Source organism: Penicillium roqueforti, assembly GCF_015533775.1.
Source record: "Penicillium roqueforti strain LCP96 04111 chromosome Unknown scaffold_02, whole genome shotgun sequence".
In the NCBI taxonomy this organism is placed as follows: Eukaryota; Fungi; Ascomycota; class Eurotiomycetes; order Eurotiales; family Aspergillaceae; genus Penicillium; species Penicillium roqueforti.
This window is the reverse complement of record NW_024067566.1, coordinates 921,905-942,887: the sequence shown is the minus strand read 5'-3', so window position 1 is coordinate 942,887 and position 20,983 is coordinate 921,905. Positions and strand designations below refer to the sequence as shown.

The following is a 20,983-nucleotide window of genomic DNA, read 5'->3' as shown; positions in this document are numbered from 1 at the left end:
AAGCATCGAGCCTCGGGCTTGAGCAAGGTAGGCTTTTGCACGAGCAAAAATTTCTTGAGGCAAGAGACTGTGGGTATGTCATGACTTCGCATCGTAAAGACACCGTCGAGAACCTCTCCAAACCTGCTCTAAGATCTCTCGCCTGGGCAACATGTGCTAGTCGCAAAATTAGGTCTGAGAGTATAACGCTGAGGATATTACATACCGGGAAGACCACTAGGGCATCAAGCTCGCCTTCAACAATGACCGCCAAATAGAAGCGGACTTCGAAGCCCTTGAAGGCTTCGTGAATCACAATATCCTGGATTTGCGTCGTAGGAATGAACCTCGTTGAGGCAGTAGAAAGATATGTCGAGGAAGATGTCGAGGTCTGGATTCCGAAACCTCGAATAACCAAGAGCGATTCCTCTGTCGAACAATCAGCCATGAACAGCAATATAGCCAACTCTTCCTTCTCAACCTACCGATATGACCTCTTCTGAAAACACCGTATATCACCAATGCACCAGCCACGGCAATTCCCAGTGGATTGTATGAATCCACCAAGCGACACAGTTTGGATCCGAGCGGGCTCGACCAGAGGGCTGGCCAGCTTATCACCCTCCCATCTTCTTGGAAGAAGAGGTTTCGGACACGCGCGATGCCGACACCAATAACACAGAAAAATAAAACCGTACGCAGAAGTACTTGGAGACCGAATATTATTTTGGCGGGGGAACTTGACTGCTGGGGCGCATTCGATACGGTAAAGGAGACGGTCGTCGGAGAGGGACGCTGAACTTCTAGTCGGCCTCGCATTTTGGGTATGGAGGAGTCAGGTGAAAGAAATAACAGAGCCAGAATCAGTTGCCAATTTGCATTATAGCCTGTCTATTCAAGATGCAGATCAAAAGTGCGGAGAAATTCAAACGTACTTTAGACAGGAGAGCTCTTGATGTGAATAAACACGCTAATACAAATTTGGACTAGCGTACTCCACTGGGCAGCTGCGTTTCATCACGTGCCTTATAGCTTCGTTTAGATTACATCTGGGTTGTCAGGCACCCACGCAACTTCCATATTTCCATCCATAGTCATGGCTGACCGATCGCGAAGCAGGTCTCCTGGCCCGCGCGGAAACACTGATAGAGAGCGCCCTAGAAAGACCGGAGGCTTTCGATGGAAGGACACAAGCCGCACTGGCGATTCCCGCGGCGATGATCGCAGATTAGAGCGCGGATACCGAGACCGACCACGATCACCACGACGCGACCGAGAGGGTGACCGATCTGGAGATAGACCGAGAGGTGGTGACCGCGACCGGGGCCAACAACGTGCCGATCGAGATGCGCCGCGCGAAGACGGGGAAAAGAAAGCGAAGAAAGAAAAGAAGAAACCGGTCGCTCCACAATCCTCAGAACCTATGATCGTGGTCCATGTCAATGATCGCCTGGGAACTAAAGCTGCGATCCCTTGTCTTGCCTCAGATCCGATCAGTATGTCTCCCTTTTACTATTGACCGCCACCAGTGTGCTAATGTTCTACGCAGAGCTATTCAAGGCCCAAGTGGCAGCTCGAATCGGCCGTGAACCCCACGAAATCCTTCTCAAACGTCAGGGCGAACGCCCTTTCAAAGATCAGCTTACACTGGAGGATTATGGAGTGAGCAACGGAGTTCAACTTGACTTGTGAGCCTCAAACCCGCTTTCGGATACCGGAACTGTCATACTAATTATATTATAGGGAGGTCGGAACGGGCGAATGACGGATTCTCGGAGCAAACTGCACGGTGGGAGACTTATGCCAAGCTCTTTTATGTTTCTCTTTTCTTAGTACATACCATCTCGGGGACCGGAGCATAGGAGTCATGAATATGTTTCTTTTTTCTTGCTTTTTCTTCGAGATTTCCAAAGCGACCGGGGGAATTGAACCAAATCATGTATATCTATGGCCGGGAGCAAATGGAGAATCCGAAGCAGTAAACCTGCTGACCATTTACTGCGTTCCTGTCTGTCCAGAAGCAGGGCCTTTTTTTGCGGGGCCTCGTCACGACATGCGCTTTACCCAATCCGGGTCATTTGCCACCTGAGGCACCAGCCACAGGTCCGCTCCACTCTAAAGAGGCTTTTTTCACATCGCGGGACTCACATGGTCGGTTTTTTTTTTTTCTTGGTTTCATGTCTCCGTCTCTCGAAGTGTCAATTCTTCCTCCGCCATGAGGTAGCATTTGTTTTCTTCATCTCAAGAATCCCTATACTTTTGTTTTTTCTTTATTTTTTTTTACTGCCTTGACTGCTCACCGAGATCGCCCCCCAGATTTTCTTCCCCCTCCATCCGATCCCTCCAAACTTGATTTCCTTCAGATCGAGCGCCCTTCTTCTTGATCCCTCTTACTCCAGTCCTGGCGATATCCACAAAAGCCAACACGATGGTTCGCAATCTTGTCGTCATCGGAGGCAACTCCCACCCTCAGTTGACTCAGAGCATTTGCAATGTTCTCGGCATTCCTCCCGCGGAGGTTCTGCTCTCAAAATTCGCCGTGGGGGAGACTCGGGTTGAAATCCAAGAGTCCGTCCGTGAAAAGGATGTCTATATTATTCAATCCGGCGGCGGTAAAGTCAACGACCACCTGCTAGAGCTTCTCATCACCATTTCCGCCTGCAAGACTGCTTCGGCCCGGCGGGTCACCGCTGTACTCCCTCTTTTCCCTTACTCTCGTCAGAGTGATATTCCTTATGACAAGGCCGGTGCTCCTCTCGTCAAGGCATCTGTGGGGGGCAAACCCAGCAATGGCTACACATTCGAGAGCACCCCTTCAACCCCGGGTCCTGGTGGAAGAACTGAAGGCCTGGGCTTGGTGAATGGAATTGAAAGCCTCCAGAAGGGTCTTGCCAAAGCTCAGATTGAGGACAGCACTGGCAGCCCTGTGAAGCGGCGGGGCAACGGCCTGCCTCGCAGCGATACGACAGATTCCCTTAAGTCTTTGACCAACGGCACCGATGACGCAGCGAGCACCTCCTCCAAGATCACTTCCTTCCAGCCGCGTCCTGGCTACAAACAGTGGGTTGCACAGGCCGGCACACTGGTTGCGGACCTGCTCACCTGCGCCGGCGCCGATCACATCATCACCATGGATTTGCACGACCCGCAGTACCAGGGATTCTTTGATATCCCCGTCGACAACCTATACGGCCGACCTCTTCTGAAGAGCTATATTCAGCACAATATCCCAAATTACAAGCAGGCTGTCATTGTCAGCCCCGATGCTGGAGGTGCCAAGCGCGCTACGGCAATCGCTGATCAAATGGGCATGGAGTTTGCCCTGATCCACAAGGTAGGCAAATTGAGCTCTTCAATTTTCCTGTTACTCTAACAATTTCTAGGAGCGCCGCCCCACCAAAATCACCGACCGCCAGAATGCCACCATGATGTTGGTCGGCGATGTCCGTGATCGGATAACTATTCTGATTGATGATCTGGCGGATACCTCGAATACGATTACTCGTGCTGCCAAGTTACTCAAGAAAGAAGGCGCATCTCAGGTATATGCCCTTCTCACCCATGGTATCTTGAGCGGCGACGCTATCGAGCGTATCAACGCCAGTGCTCTTGACAAGGTTGTTGTGACCAACAGCGTGGATCAAGTTGAGCACTTGCGCCGTTGCCCAAAACTGGAGGTTCTGGAAGTCGGCCACGTTTTCGGCGAGGTGAGTTCCATACATCCGGCTATTCCGAACATTTACTGACGTATACCCAGGCCATCCGCCGTGTGCACCATGGTGAAAGTATCAGTGTTCTCTTCCAGTATGACTGATCGCTGCCTAAACTTTTTTTTTCCTTTTCTCCGATATCCTAAAATTTCCACGTTTTCTCTACGACCCCCACAACCTCAATTCCCCTTGCCATAGATCCAGGCTCGCAGTAGACTTGGTACACTGGATTTGTTCTGGTATTTCTGTCATTTCTTTTTTTCCTGTCGCGTGCTCTCATCTGGCTTTGGCTGGCTTTTCTTGCTTTTTCGAATTTCCTGTGATACTATCTACCTCTGCCACACCCTTTGCCATCTGCACATATGAACAATGAATGTTGAATCGAAATGGGGAATTTCTTTTTCAGCATGCATGTAATCGCCGGTCTGGGACTAGACTATCAATGTGGCTGGTCTGTATACTTCATGGAGACGTAAGACTTTCCAATATTGAAGCTCATGCATGTCGGTCTGTGCTTGATTGATCAGTCTCTATCCTTGCATATTACAACGGGTATTGTCTAGCACTCGAACCCTTTCCCTTTCCATTTTGCTACTCACCTATTGCATTCAGAGTACATGATTTCATGGACCCCTAAACATCCGAAGAGTGCAGTCAACCAGTCACTTTCACGAATTGAGAGAGCAACGTGGAGTCACTACTACCAGACAGTATTGATATCCCGGGTCGTGTCATATTGGTCTAAAAGAAAATACTGGACAAAGATACTAACCAACAGTTCCCTTGGCCGCATATGGGACCGTGAGCCGTCATTGGCAGGTTATTATTGCAGGGTGCATATTTCCTACCATCCGTGGACGTGAACACTAACTACAACATACTAAGCGACTAGCGGAATTTGCGCAGCTAGAATAAATGATACGCGGAAAGTCATATATTCGGAATATTCATTTGCTCGAGTTCATCATATGATGATAAAGATGGATGCTTTCTCGTGTCTCATCATAAGTGCTTTGAAAGCCCAATGCACAGTATACCCGTGTACCTCCCATGGCAAAATACTGCGCACCATGTTCATCACTAGGCAACTGAGAGCTCCTGAACTTCGGTGAACTTCATTGCTCTCACATTCTGAGAGTAGCCGAGCAAGCGAAAGACCGCTGAGAGGAATGTGCCAGTTGATAAATTGAAATGCATAGCCTAGCCCTGCTGAATCGCAATCCAGGCTTACAGTCCTTCGGGTGTATGCCATTCGCAACTGCAAATCTTCGATGATCTTCAACACCATCACTTGTACCGCCATGTCTCCTTAGTCCTGTCTTGTCTGTACGTCGATAGATCCTAATGCAGTTGTTCGTTGAGTATAAGACAAAGTCACACGGTCTCTATATGTAGTTACGGTTAGCCACACCTTCTACCCCTTCCTTTTGTAGTTCACTCACTTATTCTCGCAGCTCTGCTTTCATCTCCCTCGTTGGCGGCATTGTGTAGAGCATACATAACTTTCTTAACTGGCCATAGGTGCTGTTCGTAGTATAGACCCTTTCGAATAGTATGTGGAGGCTTGCCATACATATATAGGATATAACTATATAAGGATGTCTCATCATCACTTTAAGACACGAAATGCCCATCAGGTCAGCAGATCGGCACCGAAACAGGATCGACACAAGAACGACTCACCTGTGCCACATGCGGACTCCTCAGACAGTGGGAATGACGGTTATCCTTCTCAAAAGGGTCTATCCCAGCGGTCAAGTCATCAACCACACCCACAGACTTGGAGTCCCAATCAAACCCGACGTCTTCATCATCATCGGCGTCTAAGGGAACACCACACGTCCCCGTTTTATTCAACCAGAAAAACCGAGCCCAGGAGAGACAGGAAAGCACCTTCTGTCGATGGCCTATAATACCGGCATGGATCTAGAGAGACAGTCGAGATTAGCATGATGCACCACAGAGGTGATGACGAGTCACGGGAGTAGAGCCTCTACCTAATCGATTTGTTGGTTCTTATAACTTGTGGCATGTCGAGCAGGGTATTACCTGGAAATGTAAGGTGATAGATGATATATGAGGGGTCGACACTTGAGGGTTGAGGTTGGTGGAAGATATGTTAATTAAGGAGATATAGTTGAAGGTCAAACTTGGAAGTAGAGTGGAGGGATGACATTTATATACTGAGGTAGCAGATCGTTCTAGAAGATTGCAGGTTTGTTTTGTAGCAAAACAATGCTGGAATCCTTGCACAAGTTCTTTGTATCCCGAATCTTGTGGCCCGCAACACTAGAGGGAAATGAATGCCACAGAGAGGTCTATAAACTGCATAGGGTTTACCAAGAAGGTCCGAGGGTTGCAACATTGCAAAGTGGTCAGCTATATCAACTGGCCGCTGCCACTTTGCAACTTGCTTCTTCTTTCTTTCTCCATCTTCCTTATTCAGTTGAATGTAGTCTTTCTTGTTCAAGATCGATCTGGCGCTTCACAATCAATTTATGATGATTCATTCGATCAATTTATCTGGTCTGTCAATTGAAGCTATTTAGAGATTGCCTGATCATTTTATGACGATCTAAGGATATGGAACCCGAACGTGCCTGCCATATTTATAACTTCCACTCGTCGAGGAAGTCGCGCGGCGAAGACAACATTGACGATGATAAACCTAGAGTGGCCGATGATCGAGCTAGTTATTTCACCCTCGCCTACCAATTTCTCTATATCTACCATGATCTATCTAAACACTTTACCGATGAATCTATCATAGGGTTTGGCCTCATTTTCTATGTAGATACTAGAGTAGTAGTGGGTTATATCGATTTGGATCCGCAGCGATTCTCCGGGCCGTGCCATGCCCTAATACACATTCACTTCAGCTATCATCCTTGAAGAAAACTATAATCATTAATCTATTATTGCAAAGAGACGAATATATTCTGCAGAATCTATTGGCTTGAGATAGCCCGTTTAGGAGGCAACTATCTATGCGGAGTACAGTATGTATCCTATGATATCATAAGGAGAGATCGTCAATCTTATCTTTTATTCCTCAAGCTAAACTATAACTGTACACCTAAGTCTGTCTAATCTGGACTTGATTGGTCCCGATGTAACTTCGGTCTGTACTTTCTTTTTAGTGTCATTTTTCGGGGAGCTGTGGGATCTCTCCGACTCTCTGTTCTTACATGGATATGTATGATCTAGTTATGTCTTTCCTTGACATCAAAGGTTGGAAAGAGGTTTTGCTTGTCTTTTTCTTTTCTCTCGCCCTTGCTTCTGCGATCATCCGTTGGAATTCCTCATCTCATCATCCAGATTTCCTCTAGACATGGCACCCATAGAATCGAAAACCACGGTGGCCGTCTCAGATGAGGAGGAAGCAGTTGGACAGTTGGATCAAGGACTTCCTGCTTGGACGGTCGTCTTTGGAGCATGGTGCTGCCTTTTTTGCGCTTTTGGCTGGGTGAATGGTGAGTCCTCCCATACCTATTTCTTATGCCACCGATAACCTGACACACTTCGCTCCAGCCATTGGCATTTTCCAAGAGCACTACCAGAATAATCAATTACAGTCCTATTCAGCGTCCAGCATCTCCTGGATTTTATCTTTGGAGCCATTTGTACTCTTTGCGACTGGAATTGTCATTGGAAGAGTGAGTCTAGCCCCATCATGCCTGGAGGTATACATGTTAACCTTCTTCAGGTATTCGATAATTATGGCCCAAAATGGCTTCTTCTTATTGGAACATGTCTTCACGTCTTTGGTATTATGATGATCTCCATATCGACGGAGTACTACCAATTCTTGCTAGCCCAGGGAATCTGCAGTCCTCTTGGTGCAAGCTTTGTCTTTTTGTCCGCACTCTCCTGTACCGCGACATGGTTCGAGAAACGACGTGCCTTGGCCTTTGGAATAGTTTCCAGCGGCTCATCACTGGGTGGCGTTGTATTCCCAAGCATGTTATCTCGACTTTTGCCTAGTATTGGGTTCGGATGGTCACTGCGTATCTCTGGATTCATCATCCTCACACTCCTGGTCACTGCCAACTTGACCGTCCGATCGAGAATAAGGAATGTTCCACGGCCAGTGAAACTGAATGATTATACGAGTCCATTTTCCGAGCTACCGTTTGTCTTGCTTGTGCTGGCATCCTGCTGTGGATTCTTCGCCATGTTCGTGCCAATCAGTTACATTGTCGTCGAAGCTCAGGAGGACGGTGTCAACGGCGACCTAGCCGGGTACTTGTCAACTATACTTAATGCTGCCAGGTAAGTATTACTACTGTCTATCTTGACTTGACGAGAAGGGCCATTGTGCTAACCTAGTCTGCAGTCTCCCTGGTCGAATCCTACCAGGCTACCTAGGAGACAAACTAGGCCGATTCAACGTCATGATTGCCATGTGCTCATTATCCGCCATTGTGATCCTAGCCTTATGGCTTCCAGGTACCCTTCTTGCCCCAGGCAGTGCGGCCATCTATATTGTATTTAGCATGCTATATGGATTTGCATCGGGTGCATTTGTCGGTATGGTACCGGCCCTGCTAGGCCAGATCTCGCCCGACGTGACCAAGATTGGTGTTCGTCAGGGCGTTTTATTTACTTGCATCAGTATTGCATCGCTCACAGGAAGTCCCATTGCTGGAGCCATCTTGAGTAGACAAAACGGGACGTATTGGGGGTTACAGGTCTTTTCGGGTGCAATGATGGTGGCAAGTGTATTCTTCTTCATTGCGGCAAGAGCGATACTTGCAGGACTGTCTATCGCAAAAAGGGTTTAATCGGAGACCTTTATACATATCCATAACGGATCTCTTACTAGCATAATTAGGGCTTACTGCGCTGGACTGGCAAGTATTATTAAACTTGAGCATCCCATCTATTCAAGTAGGAAAGCCCGCCGTATACCAACAAAATAAATATCTGTATTTTGTTCTTCTATGCTACAAGGATAAGGTCAAGCACATGCCAAACGCCTCATACGAATGAGGAAAAAAAGCAACACAGCCGAAATTAAAGATGACCGGATTCTCCCGATCAAGGAAAAGAGGTCGATGCGCTCACGTTAAAGAACAAACTGGGTACTCGATACAACGAAAAGCGGTTGGCAACCAAAGCAAAATGCCAGCCAGGGAGATGGGTAAGTACAAAGAGGCAGGAAAACAGAAAATCACAGAGTGCCCGAGTCGATTTTAGAAAACGGAGATGAAGTTTCCGATTCTCTCCTTCTGGTTCTGAGCAATGCATTCCGCTATCCAGGTAATGTTGCGAATTTCCTGGGAGATATTAGTTTCATACTCTTAAAATCAGAGAGATTGATTCTAAGAGGCTTACCTGCTCCTTCAGCTTCATCCAGGCGTACACCACAGCTGGGGTGAATTGACGGGTGAAAACCAGCTTAGACATATCCATCTCCTTTTGATAGAAAAGATCTTCTAAACTCTTCCCGTCTGCCGGACCTCCGCCCATACCACCGAGACCGCCACCGCCTTGGCTCATGCCCACAGCATCGAAGAATGCTTTGTAATCGGCCACAGCGCTTACAGCCAATGCCACACCCTCGACATCCTCTGCGCGGGAAAGCATGAGGCTGCCCTCTGGGTAGAGCTTGCCGAACTCCGGGTACAATTTCCTCCGCTCGAGCTTGGACAGCTCGGTGCCAAAGGAGTTGAGAGTAATATTGATAGCGCGGCGGTCCGCCTCGAACTGCAGAATCTCCGCCATGACATCCTGTGTTGGTGTCCCGCTGAAGTCTGGGTGGGTATTGATGAAGTTGTAAAAGTCCTCCAAGTAGTTCTTGTAGAGGGTGTTGCGAACGATCTCGATGTTCAGCTCGTCTAAGTCCTGGTGGCTCAGACTGCCCTTGAAGTAGGCGGCCAGTGGCGTCTCGATCAGTACCGAGTTGTACAGTTCCTCGATATTTGTCGCAACACACAGCACAGGAAGTGTCTCAAACCATCCCAGTGGGTGGCATCGCTCCAAAAGTTCCCGGGTGTCTCGTTCATGCAGAGTGCCTGTGATCAACAGGGCAATGTTGTCGATCATATATCCGTATGTCATATATTCGAGAAACTTGGCAGATGAGCCTGTCGCTTGTGCGACCAGGTACTTGAATTCAGCCACCAGTTTATCGGTCATGCGGCTCGCCAGATCGGACGTGGAGGGGTTGGGGGAAAGAGAGGCAAGGACGTCGCCATATGAGGGAGCAAGCTGAAGCTTGACATCTATTGGACGAGATTGTCAGAATCAATATGCAGTGGTATATTCTACGACAGAGTCAGCGGAATCAATGAAGCGTACCGTCAATTGTCTCGCATTGAATGAGGTTGGAATAGTTCTGGCCGGTCAACAGGCTGTTCCGATAGCCGCGAACAATGCCCTCAACGTATCTAAGAGAGTCAACAACGGGCGCTATTCGGACCAAGCAAAGATATAGACCACATACCCGCCGTTAATATTAAAGAATAGGCCCTCCATGGTGAATGTGGAGAAGATGATTGGAGAGACCCAGCTGTAGCTCTATCCGTCCAGGACACGCATATGGCTTAGTCATGCACCTAGCCACACGGCTAAGCCACTCGTGGCACCCGCTTTTCAACTTTTTTTCTTCCGTGCAAATTTAGATTCAATTTCTCCAACGACACCGGTGGCCGACACGCCCTACGCTAATTATTTTTTTCGACATTTCCTCGGCTCGGTTTATCGTTCGCTTTGACTTGTTTATTCTTTTCTGTTCTTTTTCGATTATAAACGCCGTGGCCGCGCACCATGACGCTTTTCATCCTCACTGAGACCAGCGCGGGCTATGCCCTGCTGAAGGCCAAGGACAAGAAGCTCCTCAAGCGTGATGATATCGCCGAGGAGGCCTCTACTGCGGAGGGTGTCTCCAATCTGTACGTCAATTGTGTCTTCCAATCCTACCAAATAAAAAAATTTGAGTGGGAATGAACCAACTCTGAAGAGTCGCAAAAATTTTGTTATCGGCGACAATGGCACTAACAAAACCTCTTTAGTCTTAAGCTGAAGAGCTTCCAGAAGTTTGACAGCGCTGCTTCAGCTCTGGAGGAGGCTGCCTCCATCATGGAGGGCAAGGTCACCCCCCGCCTGGCCTCGCTTCTTGACAGCATCAAGGATGAGAAGAAGGTGTCCCTCGCCGTTGCCGATACCAAGCTCGGTAGGTCAATCTTCTAAAGGTTCTTCCTACGGGATGTATGCTGACTGTGATCGTGAATAGGAAACTCCATCAGCAAGCTTCCCGGTCTTGACATCCAATTGATTGCTGACTCCACCACCAACGATATCTTCCGTGCCATTCGTGAGCACCTCACAACCCTCATTCCCGGTCTTGCCCCCAGTGATATGTCTACCATGTCCCTTGGTCTGTCCCACTCTCTCGCCCGTCACAAGCTCAAGTTCTCGCCCGACAAGATCGATACTATGATCGTCCAGGCCATTGGTCTTCTCGATGATCTTGACAAGGAGCTGAACACCTACGCTATGCGTGTTAAGGAATGGTACGGATGGCACTTCCCCGAGCTGGCTAAGATCCTCAACGACAACATTGCCTACGCCAAGCTCGTTCTGAAGATGGGTATGCGCTCCAACTGGGACTCCGCTGATCTTGCTGAGATCCTCCCCGAGGAGATCGAGGGTGCCGTCAAGGCTGCTGCCGACCGCTCCATGGGTACCGAGATCAGCCCCGAGGATCTGGAGAACATCCAGGCTCTTGCCGAGCAGGTCGTTGGCTTCTACGAGTACCGCTCCCAACTTGCTAGCTACCTTACTTCCCGCATGAACGCCATCGCACCCAATTTGACTGCCCTTGTCGGTGATCTTGTTGGTGCCCGTCTTATTGCCCACGCTGGTTCCCTTACCAGCTTGTCTAAGAGCCCCGCCAGTACCATCCAGATTCTGGGTGCCGAGAAGGCCCTTTTCCGTGCCCTCAAGACTAAGCACGATACTCCCAAGTACGGTCTGATCTACCACGCTTCTTTGATCGGCCAGGCCACCGGCCGCAACAAGGGAAAGATGGCCCGTATCCTCGCCGCCAAGGCCTCTCTTGGTATCCGTGTCGACTCCCTCACCGAGTGGGCTGACGATGCCACCGAGGAGGAGAAATGTGCTCTCGGTACCGAGGCCCGCTTCAACCTTGAGCGCAAGCTTGCTGGTATGGAGGGCAAGCCCATTAAGCCCCGTGGTGTGGCCATTGCTCCCAACGGTGTTCAGGCCGAGAAGTTCGACTTGAAGGAGGCCCGCAAGTACAATCCTGATGCTGATGCCTTGGCCTCCGAGGAGCCTGCCGCTGTTCAGAAGTCCAAGAAGGAGAAGAAGAAGCTTGTAGAGGAGGTTGAGGATGAGGAGATGGCCGATGCCGACTCTGATAAGGAGGCTGAGGATTCTGATGAGTCCGAGGATGAGGCACCCAAGAAGAAGTCCAAGAAGAGCGACATTGAGGAATTGGCTGCTAAGGCTGGTCTCAGCGTCAAGCGATACGAGCGGAAGCTCGAGCGTGGCGAGATCACTTTTGATAAAGCGGGCAATCCCACTTCAATCAGCAAGAAGGACTTGAAGAAGTCCAAGAAGGATGCCAAGAAGGCTAGCAAGGACGATGGCAAGAAGCGCAAGCGTTCCGAAGACGAGGATGAGAAGAAGAAGAAGAAGAAGTCCAAGGGAGAGTAAGCGTATGTTTTCAAAAGTTTGTGCAATGTGACCGGATGGCTTTCCTGGGATCTGTATGATATCACACTTTTTCATTTCTGTTCTTTTTTTTTTGCAATCTTCCTGTTGCTCGCATGTTTTGGAGCATTTTGAGGTTGATCTACCGGTCTTTCACTGGCGCAGAGGGTGCTCGTTAGGAACAAGGCAGTACAGTTTTAGCTGGAATAATCTGTTCATACTTCACAACTGGATCGTAAACCTGTAGGCTATGTATCGCATAATGTAGTCCCAACTAACTCCATATGTATGTTTCCGTCTCATCTCCGTTGCTTTGCCTCGTATACTTCGAGATATGCAGGTAGATAAAGACACCGCCCAGTTTCTGCCGGCAGTTCGAACAATTTTCCTTTCTCAGTCCAATCACCCAGTTGCGCCAGTCTATCTTGCCACATTCAACACACAAAATGAGGGTATGTTCTATTTCACTTGAAGCTCGGGATTTCTCCTAACACAATGATCTAGATCATTGACCCTCAAACCGCCGTCCTGACCAATGTTGAGGTCCTGGCCTATCTAACCTCCAATCCACCCCGCCGACCACCGCCAAATTCGGGGAACTGGGCACCAAGTCCAGATCTCAGAGACCATAATACAGTGGTCAAAGAAGTGAGCAACCCTATGCTGTCCTTCTCATCGGTATACAGGGTGTTATGGCCTAATTCAACTACACCATGAGCCCGACCGTGAAGCGCAGTCGACCGCAAACCAGACACCAAGAGACCAACGATAGAAGAAAAAACGGCTGATAAACTCCCAGATTCACAACTATGCAAGCCGTCTATCCCCCCACCTCCTACGATACCCCCGCTACACACCCCGCCCTTCCTCCTCCCAGTCGAAAACACAGTCGCAAGCCGCAATGACTGGCACGCTGCGAACCTCAAATTCAGCAAACCCAGAGGCGGATACTAATTCCATGCCGCCACCAATCCCCTCCGCAGAAATAACACCCATGGACACAGCCCTCCGAGAATTAGTAGCCCGTCTACAGCCATACGGACTGACCAAAGCCGAGGTCGTTATGATTCTAAATCTCGGGGTGGGACTGAGCGGCAATCCTGCTACTGAGGAAGCTAGAGAGGAAGGCGCTAATGGAGAGGAATCAATGGAAGTGGATGGGGAAGGGGAGGGAGAGGCCGAGGAGGATGATTACACTGCGGTGGTATTGATGGACGGTGTTATTGAAGAACGGGAGCTCAGACTGTCTGATGAAGATGTTAAGGCTATTTTGGCTATTATCAAGGAAACCCTTACGGCGGATTATGAAAACGTGAAAGGGTGAGAAGTCGGATGTTTTATCATAGATGTTTGATATCAAGAACCAAAAAAGGGACCAGTGTGCTTCTTCAAACTACTGTCTTTTGTTGTACATCCACGATCAACCGAGCATTATATTTGCCTGGAATTACCCATCTCAAGCTATTATATGTAGCGCTTTGGCTAGTAACTAATCAATCAGGCCTTTTTGGACTCTATGTATGTATCCAGGCCTAGATCTTGGTATGCTATATCCTGACCTACAACCATGGAAGACCTATACCAAAATTAGAAACAATAGAGTTATTCTCAATGTCACTATCCGTCAAAGACCTTCTAGCCGTGGATGAGGCAATTTAGCTTTCTATTTAAAGCGCCGGGTCAAGCAGTCATTATATGATCATACCTGGGCACATACACAAACCATCACCATATAGTATCAAAATCCTTCATCTACAGAATCACATCCAAAACCATGCTCACAAATACATCTCTGCTCATTAAAAACATCGAGGTCATCTGCAATCTGGAGTACGTTGTCAATGACAATGAGCTCAGGACTGTGCCTCCTGTTCCTATACCTAGCCAACTGACAAGAGAGGTAACATCTCATTTCGCTTACTTGGATTTATCGAAATTTGATCGTGAGGTTCCTGCATCTGCAGCCTATCCACATTCTACCTTTACCTCCAGCCTCCTTGTTCTCGCTCGTGATATCGTTCTGTCTGATCTCCCTGAGGCTGCTCGGTTCCTCGGCATCAAGATCAAACACAAATGGAGCTACGGTCCTGTGCTTTTGGATAAAAAGAAGCACACATTGGTTGGAGAACTAGACTATGGGATCTGGTACGGCGATATGGAGGATCTCGCGCTGATTGCTGCTGTGGTTAGAACTAAACCTGGCGAAGTGCAAAAGGGTATAGCCCAAACCCTAGCATCTATGGGTAAGTGTCCTATAATATTTCTGTCATTGCATATTAGGGAGCTAAATCGTTCCAAGGCTGCGTTCACAGGCGTCGAAAGGATTTAAAGAAAAATGATTGCACGATCTATGGGCTAGTGACCGATGATAAAGACTTCTGGTTTTTGAAGATTTCTCATGACTCCAATGTGAGTACGTTTATATTATACATGTCTGACTGCCTCGTTAACATTTGACTAGTGGAGCGTTCATCCAGTCATGGCCCGCTGCAGTCGGGACTGTGAGAAGGTTCTGGGAATGCTGGTCTACTTCTTCGAGAAAGCCGTCATGGCTTATCCTCGCTCGAATAAATCTGGACAGCTTCACGCTCAGGAATCTGACGCTGTGGGGATCAACGACTGGGATATGTGTTCTATCGAGTAAACGTTGGCAAATAGCAAATCTATGGATAATACATTGGCAATGACTTCAATTCTATATATTATTCCGTAAGAGAGCACATTTCTATGTTGTATATGTTGTATATGTAGATCGAATAGTCTAAATAAGCCCGTTAGGAAAATAGGAAAGACTTACTGGTAGGCCACTACCTCATGTTTGCGTTCTCTCTTCTCGCTCTTTTCTCCCCTCACACTTTTTTCTCCTCTCACTTCTCTCTCACTTCTCTCTCACTTCTCTCTCACTTCTCTCTCACTTCTCCCACAGCAGTAAATCACGGTCATTGTGTTACCTCTGCCATTCTTAGGACACCACCCTTCTGTTTTCTGACATGGCGTCTATAACGACACAAGAGGTACTTCGGTATCCTAAACTTTCAGTCGAAGTCCTCTCATTCCCGGATGTTGAGCGCATCTTCCACCTCACCAGGGCAGATAACACGGACTGGGCACAGCTTCGGGCTCCATTTGAGCTTGCAGACCACTGCAGTAAGTCCAAATTGAAAGACGCTTCGCAAGATAGCTAATAATGTCTAGAAATCGTCCTGAAAATGATCGACGCTGCCATTTCTAGATCAGATGGAAGACCTGAGATGGCTGTGAAAATTCGCCTAGGTATTCTACTTGATGCTGTCCATGCTACGCCCCCGGACCCAGAGTCTCCTAATTCAACCCCAATCCCCATCTCATCCAAGTGCCCATTTCTATTCGGCCCAATTGTCTACAATGAAGTAGTGCATTGCCTCCAAGGGACCCCTGATTGGTTTCTTTGGTATGGCCCGGACGCGAAGAAAGGGAAAGAAAGCGTGGCCATCAACATGGTCATCCTCGAAACAGAGCATGGCCAATCTGCTGACGGCGTGCGCCAGACTCTTGCGTATATGAGTAAGTGATTTCTCGTCATGTCTGCCATCGTAACTAACCCTTTATTCAGGCATGATTCATACGCAACGTCGGGCTGAGGGTAAGCTTGACTCTTCAGTTTTCGGTCTTTCTACCGACAACAGCCAATTTCATTTTCTTCAACTCAATGGAGAAAGCGAAGTGAGCAGACATCCACCAGTTACGATAAGATGCATGCTTATTCTCGCCTTCTATTAGTGGTCCCGACTGGACTTGAACTATCAAAATCATCTCCAGGAGATCGTCGGAAAACTTGCCTACTTTCATAGGCACGCCTCGATCCTGTCCGCTTCTGATCGTAGTGACGATCCCAAAAAAGCGGATTCCGTATTCCACGTGGAAGACAGCGGAAGGTCTGCGGTACTGGTTGCTATTTCAAGCTGACCACCGATGTAAACCGGAAGACTATGAGCAAGATGGTATATCTGACAGTGAGGGTCATACTTTAAGTCAAATATCTATTAGGCACATGAGTGGATAGTAGACGGGTAGTAATGATGCGTGTAAACTTGACGGTGCCGCTTGCTCTATGGCACCCTCCTAATTTAACGTTAGATTCGGATTTTGAGAATAAGTTAGATAGCTATACTATGTAATGCTTACTCTCTACTGACCTAAGAAATGGTAGAAGAGTGCGCTAATTTAATAATGATTCTTCGCGTGAGTATGAAGGAAGTTATAGAAAGGGTGACCGTCTTGATATAATATAGGATATTCCGCATCGCAGGCTCACCACTCCCCGCCGTTGACGAAAAGCTGATCACCTGTCAGTTTAACAGGTGATCAGCTTTTCTGACTCGGGAGTCAGCAAATGAAGAAGAGAGAGCGATATGGGAAAAGCTCTGGCCGTTTCAAGATTCTGTGAAATGATCAAGTATCTAAACCGGTGGAGATATTACATGAGTGATTAGTCCAGATGCGAACGACAATACTTTACTTGTTCATTCTGTTGCTTTCTATATACACCAGCATCACCAAACAGCCGGCCCTTTCCAAGGTCCCATCTATGACGGTATCATACAACAGACTCTTGCGTCGCAGTCATGCAAAGCCAGTCGCATTAATGTACAGCTATTCGTGATAACAGTCGAAAGAATCCCAGCTTCGACATAAGAATAAGTCCGAATTCTCCGGTGAATCCGGCCATGTCATCCCGAAGGAGGTCATGAATAGTGGCTCACCCAATCAGGCGGTCATGAAAAAGACAAAAGCCATCTTTACTCCAAAACTCGTTAAAGTCCAGAGCCTGATAAGCTTGAAACTCGATGTGGGGGTATAGCGCAGAGCAGGCGGATGGTGACCACCGGACGGCGAGCTGAACGGGAAGTCTTAACAACCCGGCAGCCCATCGATCCATCGAGAATAATGTAGTGAGTAAAAGGGAAGGATAATAACTCAAAGTCCAGCTTTAGTCGAGTTATTGTTCCTTCCCAGCAATGAGACTTCCATACTGGTTGTAAACCGGATGATCTGGGTCACCGTTTTCCTTACCCCAGGGCCCGAGATCATCGTCAAAGAGATCTCTTTCTTGGCCATTGCACATCTCAGAAAGATTGACCCAGTTCTCATCATCGGTCCAGATCCCACCTCGACCTCCGCGCACCTCCAACCAGTCCTGCCCGCCCAGCAGCGACGACTGCGCCGCATCGAATCCGTGTGAGTCGCGGACATACTTCCGCAGCAGCGCGCGTCCCCATGGGAAAAACCACATATTCTCCCACCAGGCGTTGCGGAGCTTGGGGTCACCGTTGAGACGGGCGATTACCGGGACCGAGGCGGAGTGGACATTCGTCATTAGCGAAATATTGTGCCAGTTGCGCTCGCGCGGGTTCGGGAGCTTGTCTAGTGTGGCATTCCACACTGGGCGCTGGGTTGATTCTTTTGCGAAGCGCGACTGGATGAATGGGTTCGGGAGCGATGCAATGTCCTGCGGTAGGAGGATACGGTGTTCGCGCGGGACGCCATGTTCCATCTGCAACGCGGACATCTTGGTAATGTTGCCAAACTTGACCCACTCGACGTCCTTGCGGGACATGATCTGGTTGAAGAAGAGTTGTGACTCGTAGTCGACGCCAATGCCGTACTCGTAACGGTGACCTGTCTCCAGCCGAAGGGTAATCCCGGTGATATTTGCTGCATCAGAGATGCCTACCATCCGGTAAAGCAACTCTTTGAAGTCATTGGCTCTTCGCCGCCGCTCCAGTTCTCTGATCACCTCTTGCCGTCCGTACATCTGTGTCAAGGCCATGTGATCTCCAGACTTGTTCGTGCGCATCTCAACAAGCCGCAGGACCTCATCGTAGATCAGACGCAAGTCCGCAGCCTGACCAATGACCGCTCCGGGATTCAACCACCGGGGTCGGTTCAGGGATCCATCCGGGTAGGCATCAGTCTTCCAGCCATACACATCCGGGGGTAGAGATGAATCGGGCACGGATGCACAGCCGGGGTCGTCCAGCAACCCGGGGTAGCATATCTTGCTTGCACCAAAAATAACGCGCTGGGTGTATTTCTGTACCATCTCAGGCGCAGCCCCAGCATTTTGGCCCTCCACTTTTGCGAATCCAAACTTGTCCCGCAGCTTTCGGTTGTTCGCCCTTATGATAGCCTGGAACCGCTCCACTAGGACCTTCGGCGGCAATTGGAAAAAGGTGTCTGCGCCATCCACTATCAGCACAAAGTCGCGGTCGTGTACGGTCTTGCTGTCTCGGAGGTAGTTGCGCGCGCGCGTGATCCGGTCCACCATGCGCTCGGCCTCAGTCGCTCCGGGAGATTGATGGTCGTAACCGATTAATGTCGGCGGTGGGTATCCAAGGATCATAGCCGACGTGAGCGTTCGGCAAACTCCGCGCGAGCCCTGCGAGGCTGGAACTAGGACATGCAAGCGCGGGTTGGGTTTGTCCAGATCGTGGGGAAGGGTATCGTTAACATTAATATCGGTACGAGGATTCAGGATGACCTGGGCATCCTCCGGGCGCTGGGGAAAAGGATGGCGAGAGGGAAACTTTGTCCAAAAGTCCGGTTCAACTCGCTAGGCAGGTCAGCTTCTTTGTCATAGGTCTGGCAATAGTATGTCCGTGTAGCAGAAAGCAATCCTTACCGTTGGAGAAGACTGGAGCAGAAGAAAGAAGAAGAACAATGCAATCACCGACAAACCAATTGTTTTAAGATTTGCCCGTGACCGACGGTGGAAGACGTGCCACAGCATTGGAGTCGACTTGGTATCTTCAAAGTGTAGTGGCGCGTCCTCCGACGCCATCATGCAAAAATAAGTCGAATCAGATACTGGGTAAAGCAATATGGAACATTGTAAGAGGTCAGGAACCGCATACGCAATCACCTTGGAGGAGAGGGAGAGAGGCTGCGATCGGCGCAACGTTCCCGGTGCCACTCCCGTCACTTCGTCAGCTCGTCACCTGGTGGGCCTTTGGACCCTCAGGTAGATGATGATTCATAACCATATCTAGGGCTATGAGAATAATAGTATTGTGTGTCTCCACGTGTAAGGAACACATTCACCTAAATTAGACGTTCATGGGTCTTGGATAACTGTATATTTCTACATCTACTCTGTATATAGATGTTCCCGAAGGATCTGTATAGTCTGTGGACTATATTCCCTTCAGTTACGCTCAACCCCATAGTGTAGTTAATAGCCCTAAGTTCATAACAGCAACTGACGTCGCTCCTATCCAAAAGGTCGAGTTTATGTATATCGAGGCCGGTCACGACTACGTAATGACCTGCGTCAACTTTAACTCGACGGATATGGAAGGCGATCCCGCAAAGAGCAGTGCAAACAGCCATATACAGACAGGGAGTTATGGAGACCAGAAAATGCAAGATTGTCGTAAAAGATGCAAAATACTATACAGCGAAGACCAAGTATCAATGTAGAGAACCAGCTCAACAGACACCCAGGACCATATATGAACAACCCATTCTTTCACTCCAAATATATTTCCTCTCTCAAACGCTGTAAATTCCGAAACAGCCCACCAGCCGGTGCCCCACTGTCACTATCCCGCCGAGCCTCAAATCTGGACTTGGACTGGCCTCGCTGGTTCTGATCTGCCTGCTGCTGGTCCAAGGTGCGCCGTCGGTCCTCCACGATATTCGCCAGGCTATCCACGAACCGATTACGGGCTTTTTCCTCGGCCGATGCATTCCACACAATCGCCAGCGTCCGTAGGGCTTCAACGCGGCGATTGGCAGCATCCAGTCCGGCGTATCCTCCGCCTTCACTGTCGAGTAGCTCAGTCACTTCTGCGCGTAGCTTCTTCATCATTTCTTGGCCCTTTTCCTCGCGGTCTTGGCCTTCGGGGCCGAGGTCTGGTCCTGAGACGGAGATGAAGGATGACGAGAATGAGATCTCGGATGGGGGCAGCGGCCAGCTCATTGCGTCGCCGAAGGTCTGTACGACGTCTTCTAGGCGCGATCTCACTTGGTTCAGTGTGCGGAGGTTCGTTATGTATTCTGGGTCTGTTGGGGCGGCGGGTTTGTTCTTGTCCTCTGTTTCTGCCGACTCATCTTCGTTCGTGGGAGCATCCTCTTCTTGTTCGGCCTTGCGTCCGTCTTCTGGTGAGGGCCCCGGGACGAACTTTGTTATATCGTCGCGTAAGACTTCAGTTAGGGTTTCGGATAGCCCGATTGTCTCGCCTCGTAGGACTTCAACTTCGTAGGCCAGTCGTCCACCGCTTCGAAGGATTTCGTCGGTAAGTTGGGATAACGTGCTCGAGAGACGGATATTTTGGGCGCTAATCTGGGAGAGGAGGGATTGGACCTGCGCAGATAACTCTGTCAGGGGAACAGATCCGGGTGACCGAGAGGCGCTAGGTTGTGCTGATGCCACAGTAAGCGGTGATAGGGAGTCATTGAGGAACTCGGCCGGGTCGAAGTTTGGATCGGCGAAGTTGGGGGGAGCGGGGTTTGATGGTTTGAGGCCAGCTCGAACGGACGAGCTGTATGTTTGCGATGCCATCTGTGTGGAGCTCTGACTTAGGAGCTTTGGCAATTTATGTCCAGGTCAATTCACATTTGAAGAGAGAGCTGGC

The 20,983-nt window shown here is 49.0% G+C and overlaps 11 protein-coding genes across 11 annotated transcripts; 7 read left to right on the top strand and 4 right to left on the bottom strand.

The window, feature by feature from the left end:
* Window positions 1-78: 78 nt before the first annotated feature.
* Window positions 79-798, bottom strand: LCP9604111_1832 (PIG-H family GPI synthesis protein; the record flags this gene model as incomplete). Its single annotated transcript, XM_039069242.1, has 3 exons — window positions 79-156; window positions 206-408; window positions 465-798. The coding sequence occupies 3 exons, from the start codon at window positions 796-798 to the stop codon at window positions 79-81; spliced, it is 615 nt and encodes a 204-aa protein (XP_038931959.1).
* Window positions 799-1,075: 277 nt separating this feature from the next.
* Window positions 1,076-1,744, top strand: LCP9604111_1831 (ubiquitin-like protein HUB1; the record flags this gene model as incomplete). Its single annotated transcript, XM_039069241.1, has 3 exons — window positions 1,076-1,475; window positions 1,529-1,667; window positions 1,723-1,744. The coding sequence occupies 3 exons, from the start codon at window positions 1,076-1,078 to the stop codon at window positions 1,742-1,744; spliced, it is 561 nt and encodes a 186-aa protein (XP_038931958.1).
* A 663-nt stretch (window positions 1,745-2,407) lies between these two features.
* LCP9604111_1830 (ribose phosphate diphosphokinase subunit PRS5) lies at window positions 2,408-3,793 on the top strand (the record flags this gene model as incomplete). Its single annotated transcript, XM_039069240.1, has 3 exons — window positions 2,408-3,313; window positions 3,363-3,686; window positions 3,737-3,793. The coding sequence occupies 3 exons, from the start codon at window positions 2,408-2,410 to the stop codon at window positions 3,791-3,793; spliced, it is 1,287 nt and encodes a 428-aa protein (XP_038931957.1).
* A 3,227-nt stretch (window positions 3,794-7,020) lies between these two features.
* On the top strand, window positions 7,021-8,348 carry LCP9604111_1829 (putative MFS monocarboxylate transporter (Mct); the record flags this gene model as incomplete). The annotated part of the gene is made up of 5 exons (XM_039069238.1): window positions 7,021-7,162; window positions 7,221-7,345; window positions 7,396-7,961; window positions 8,026-8,272; window positions 8,322-8,348. The coding sequence occupies 5 exons, from the start codon at window positions 7,021-7,023 to the stop codon at window positions 8,346-8,348; spliced, it is 1,107 nt and encodes a 368-aa protein (XP_038931956.1).
* Window positions 8,349-8,884: 536 nt separating this feature from the next.
* On the bottom strand, window positions 8,885-10,169 carry LCP9604111_1828 (H(+)-transporting V0 sector ATPase subunit d; the record flags this gene model as incomplete). The annotated part of the gene is made up of 4 exons (XM_039069237.1): window positions 8,885-8,968; window positions 9,027-9,916; window positions 9,993-10,081; window positions 10,138-10,169. The coding sequence occupies 4 exons, from the start codon at window positions 10,167-10,169 to the stop codon at window positions 8,885-8,887; spliced, it is 1,095 nt and encodes a 364-aa protein (XP_038931955.1).
* Window positions 10,170-10,460: 291 nt separating this feature from the next.
* nop58 (RNA-processing protein NOP58) lies at window positions 10,461-12,371 on the top strand (the record flags this gene model as incomplete). The annotated part of the gene is made up of 3 exons (XM_039069236.1): window positions 10,461-10,585; window positions 10,706-10,866; window positions 10,927-12,371. The coding sequence occupies 3 exons, from the start codon at window positions 10,461-10,463 to the stop codon at window positions 12,369-12,371; spliced, it is 1,731 nt and encodes a 576-aa protein (XP_038931954.1).
* Window positions 12,372-12,814: 443 nt separating this feature from the next.
* On the top strand, window positions 12,815-13,692 carry LCP9604111_1826 (uncharacterized protein; the record flags this gene model as incomplete). Its single annotated transcript, XM_039069235.1, has 3 exons — window positions 12,815-12,820; window positions 12,873-13,016; window positions 13,168-13,692. 3 exons carry the CDS (start codon window positions 12,815-12,817, stop codon window positions 13,690-13,692), a joined length of 675 nt encoding a protein of 224 aa, XP_038931953.1.
* Window positions 13,693-14,142: 450 nt separating this feature from the next.
* LCP9604111_1825 (uncharacterized protein) lies at window positions 14,143-15,012 on the top strand (the record flags this gene model as incomplete). Its single annotated transcript, XM_039069234.1, has 3 exons — window positions 14,143-14,611; window positions 14,668-14,777; window positions 14,830-15,012. 3 exons carry the CDS (start codon window positions 14,143-14,145, stop codon window positions 15,010-15,012), a joined length of 762 nt encoding a protein of 253 aa, XP_038931952.1.
* A 346-nt stretch (window positions 15,013-15,358) lies between these two features.
* Window positions 15,359-16,313, top strand: LCP9604111_1824 (uncharacterized protein; the record flags this gene model as incomplete). The annotated part of the gene is made up of 4 exons (XM_039069233.1): window positions 15,359-15,515; window positions 15,564-15,911; window positions 15,961-16,070; window positions 16,128-16,313. 4 exons carry the CDS (start codon window positions 15,359-15,361, stop codon window positions 16,311-16,313), a joined length of 801 nt encoding a protein of 266 aa, XP_038931951.1.
* A 1,033-nt stretch (window positions 16,314-17,346) lies between these two features.
* On the bottom strand, window positions 17,347-19,188 carry LCP9604111_1823 (glycosyltransferase domain-containing protein; the record flags this gene model as incomplete). Its single annotated transcript, XM_039069232.1, has 2 exons — window positions 17,347-18,960; window positions 19,030-19,188. 2 exons carry the CDS (start codon window positions 19,186-19,188, stop codon window positions 17,347-17,349), a joined length of 1,773 nt encoding a protein of 590 aa, XP_038931950.1.
* Window positions 19,189-19,875: 687 nt separating this feature from the next.
* On the bottom strand, window positions 19,876-20,910 carry LCP9604111_1822 (uncharacterized protein; the record flags this gene model as incomplete). The annotated part of the gene is made up of 1 exon (XM_039069231.1): window positions 19,876-20,910. One exon carries the CDS (start codon window positions 20,908-20,910, stop codon window positions 19,876-19,878), a length of 1,035 nt encoding a protein of 344 aa, XP_038931949.1.
* Between the last annotated feature and the right edge of the window lie 73 nt (window positions 20,911-20,983).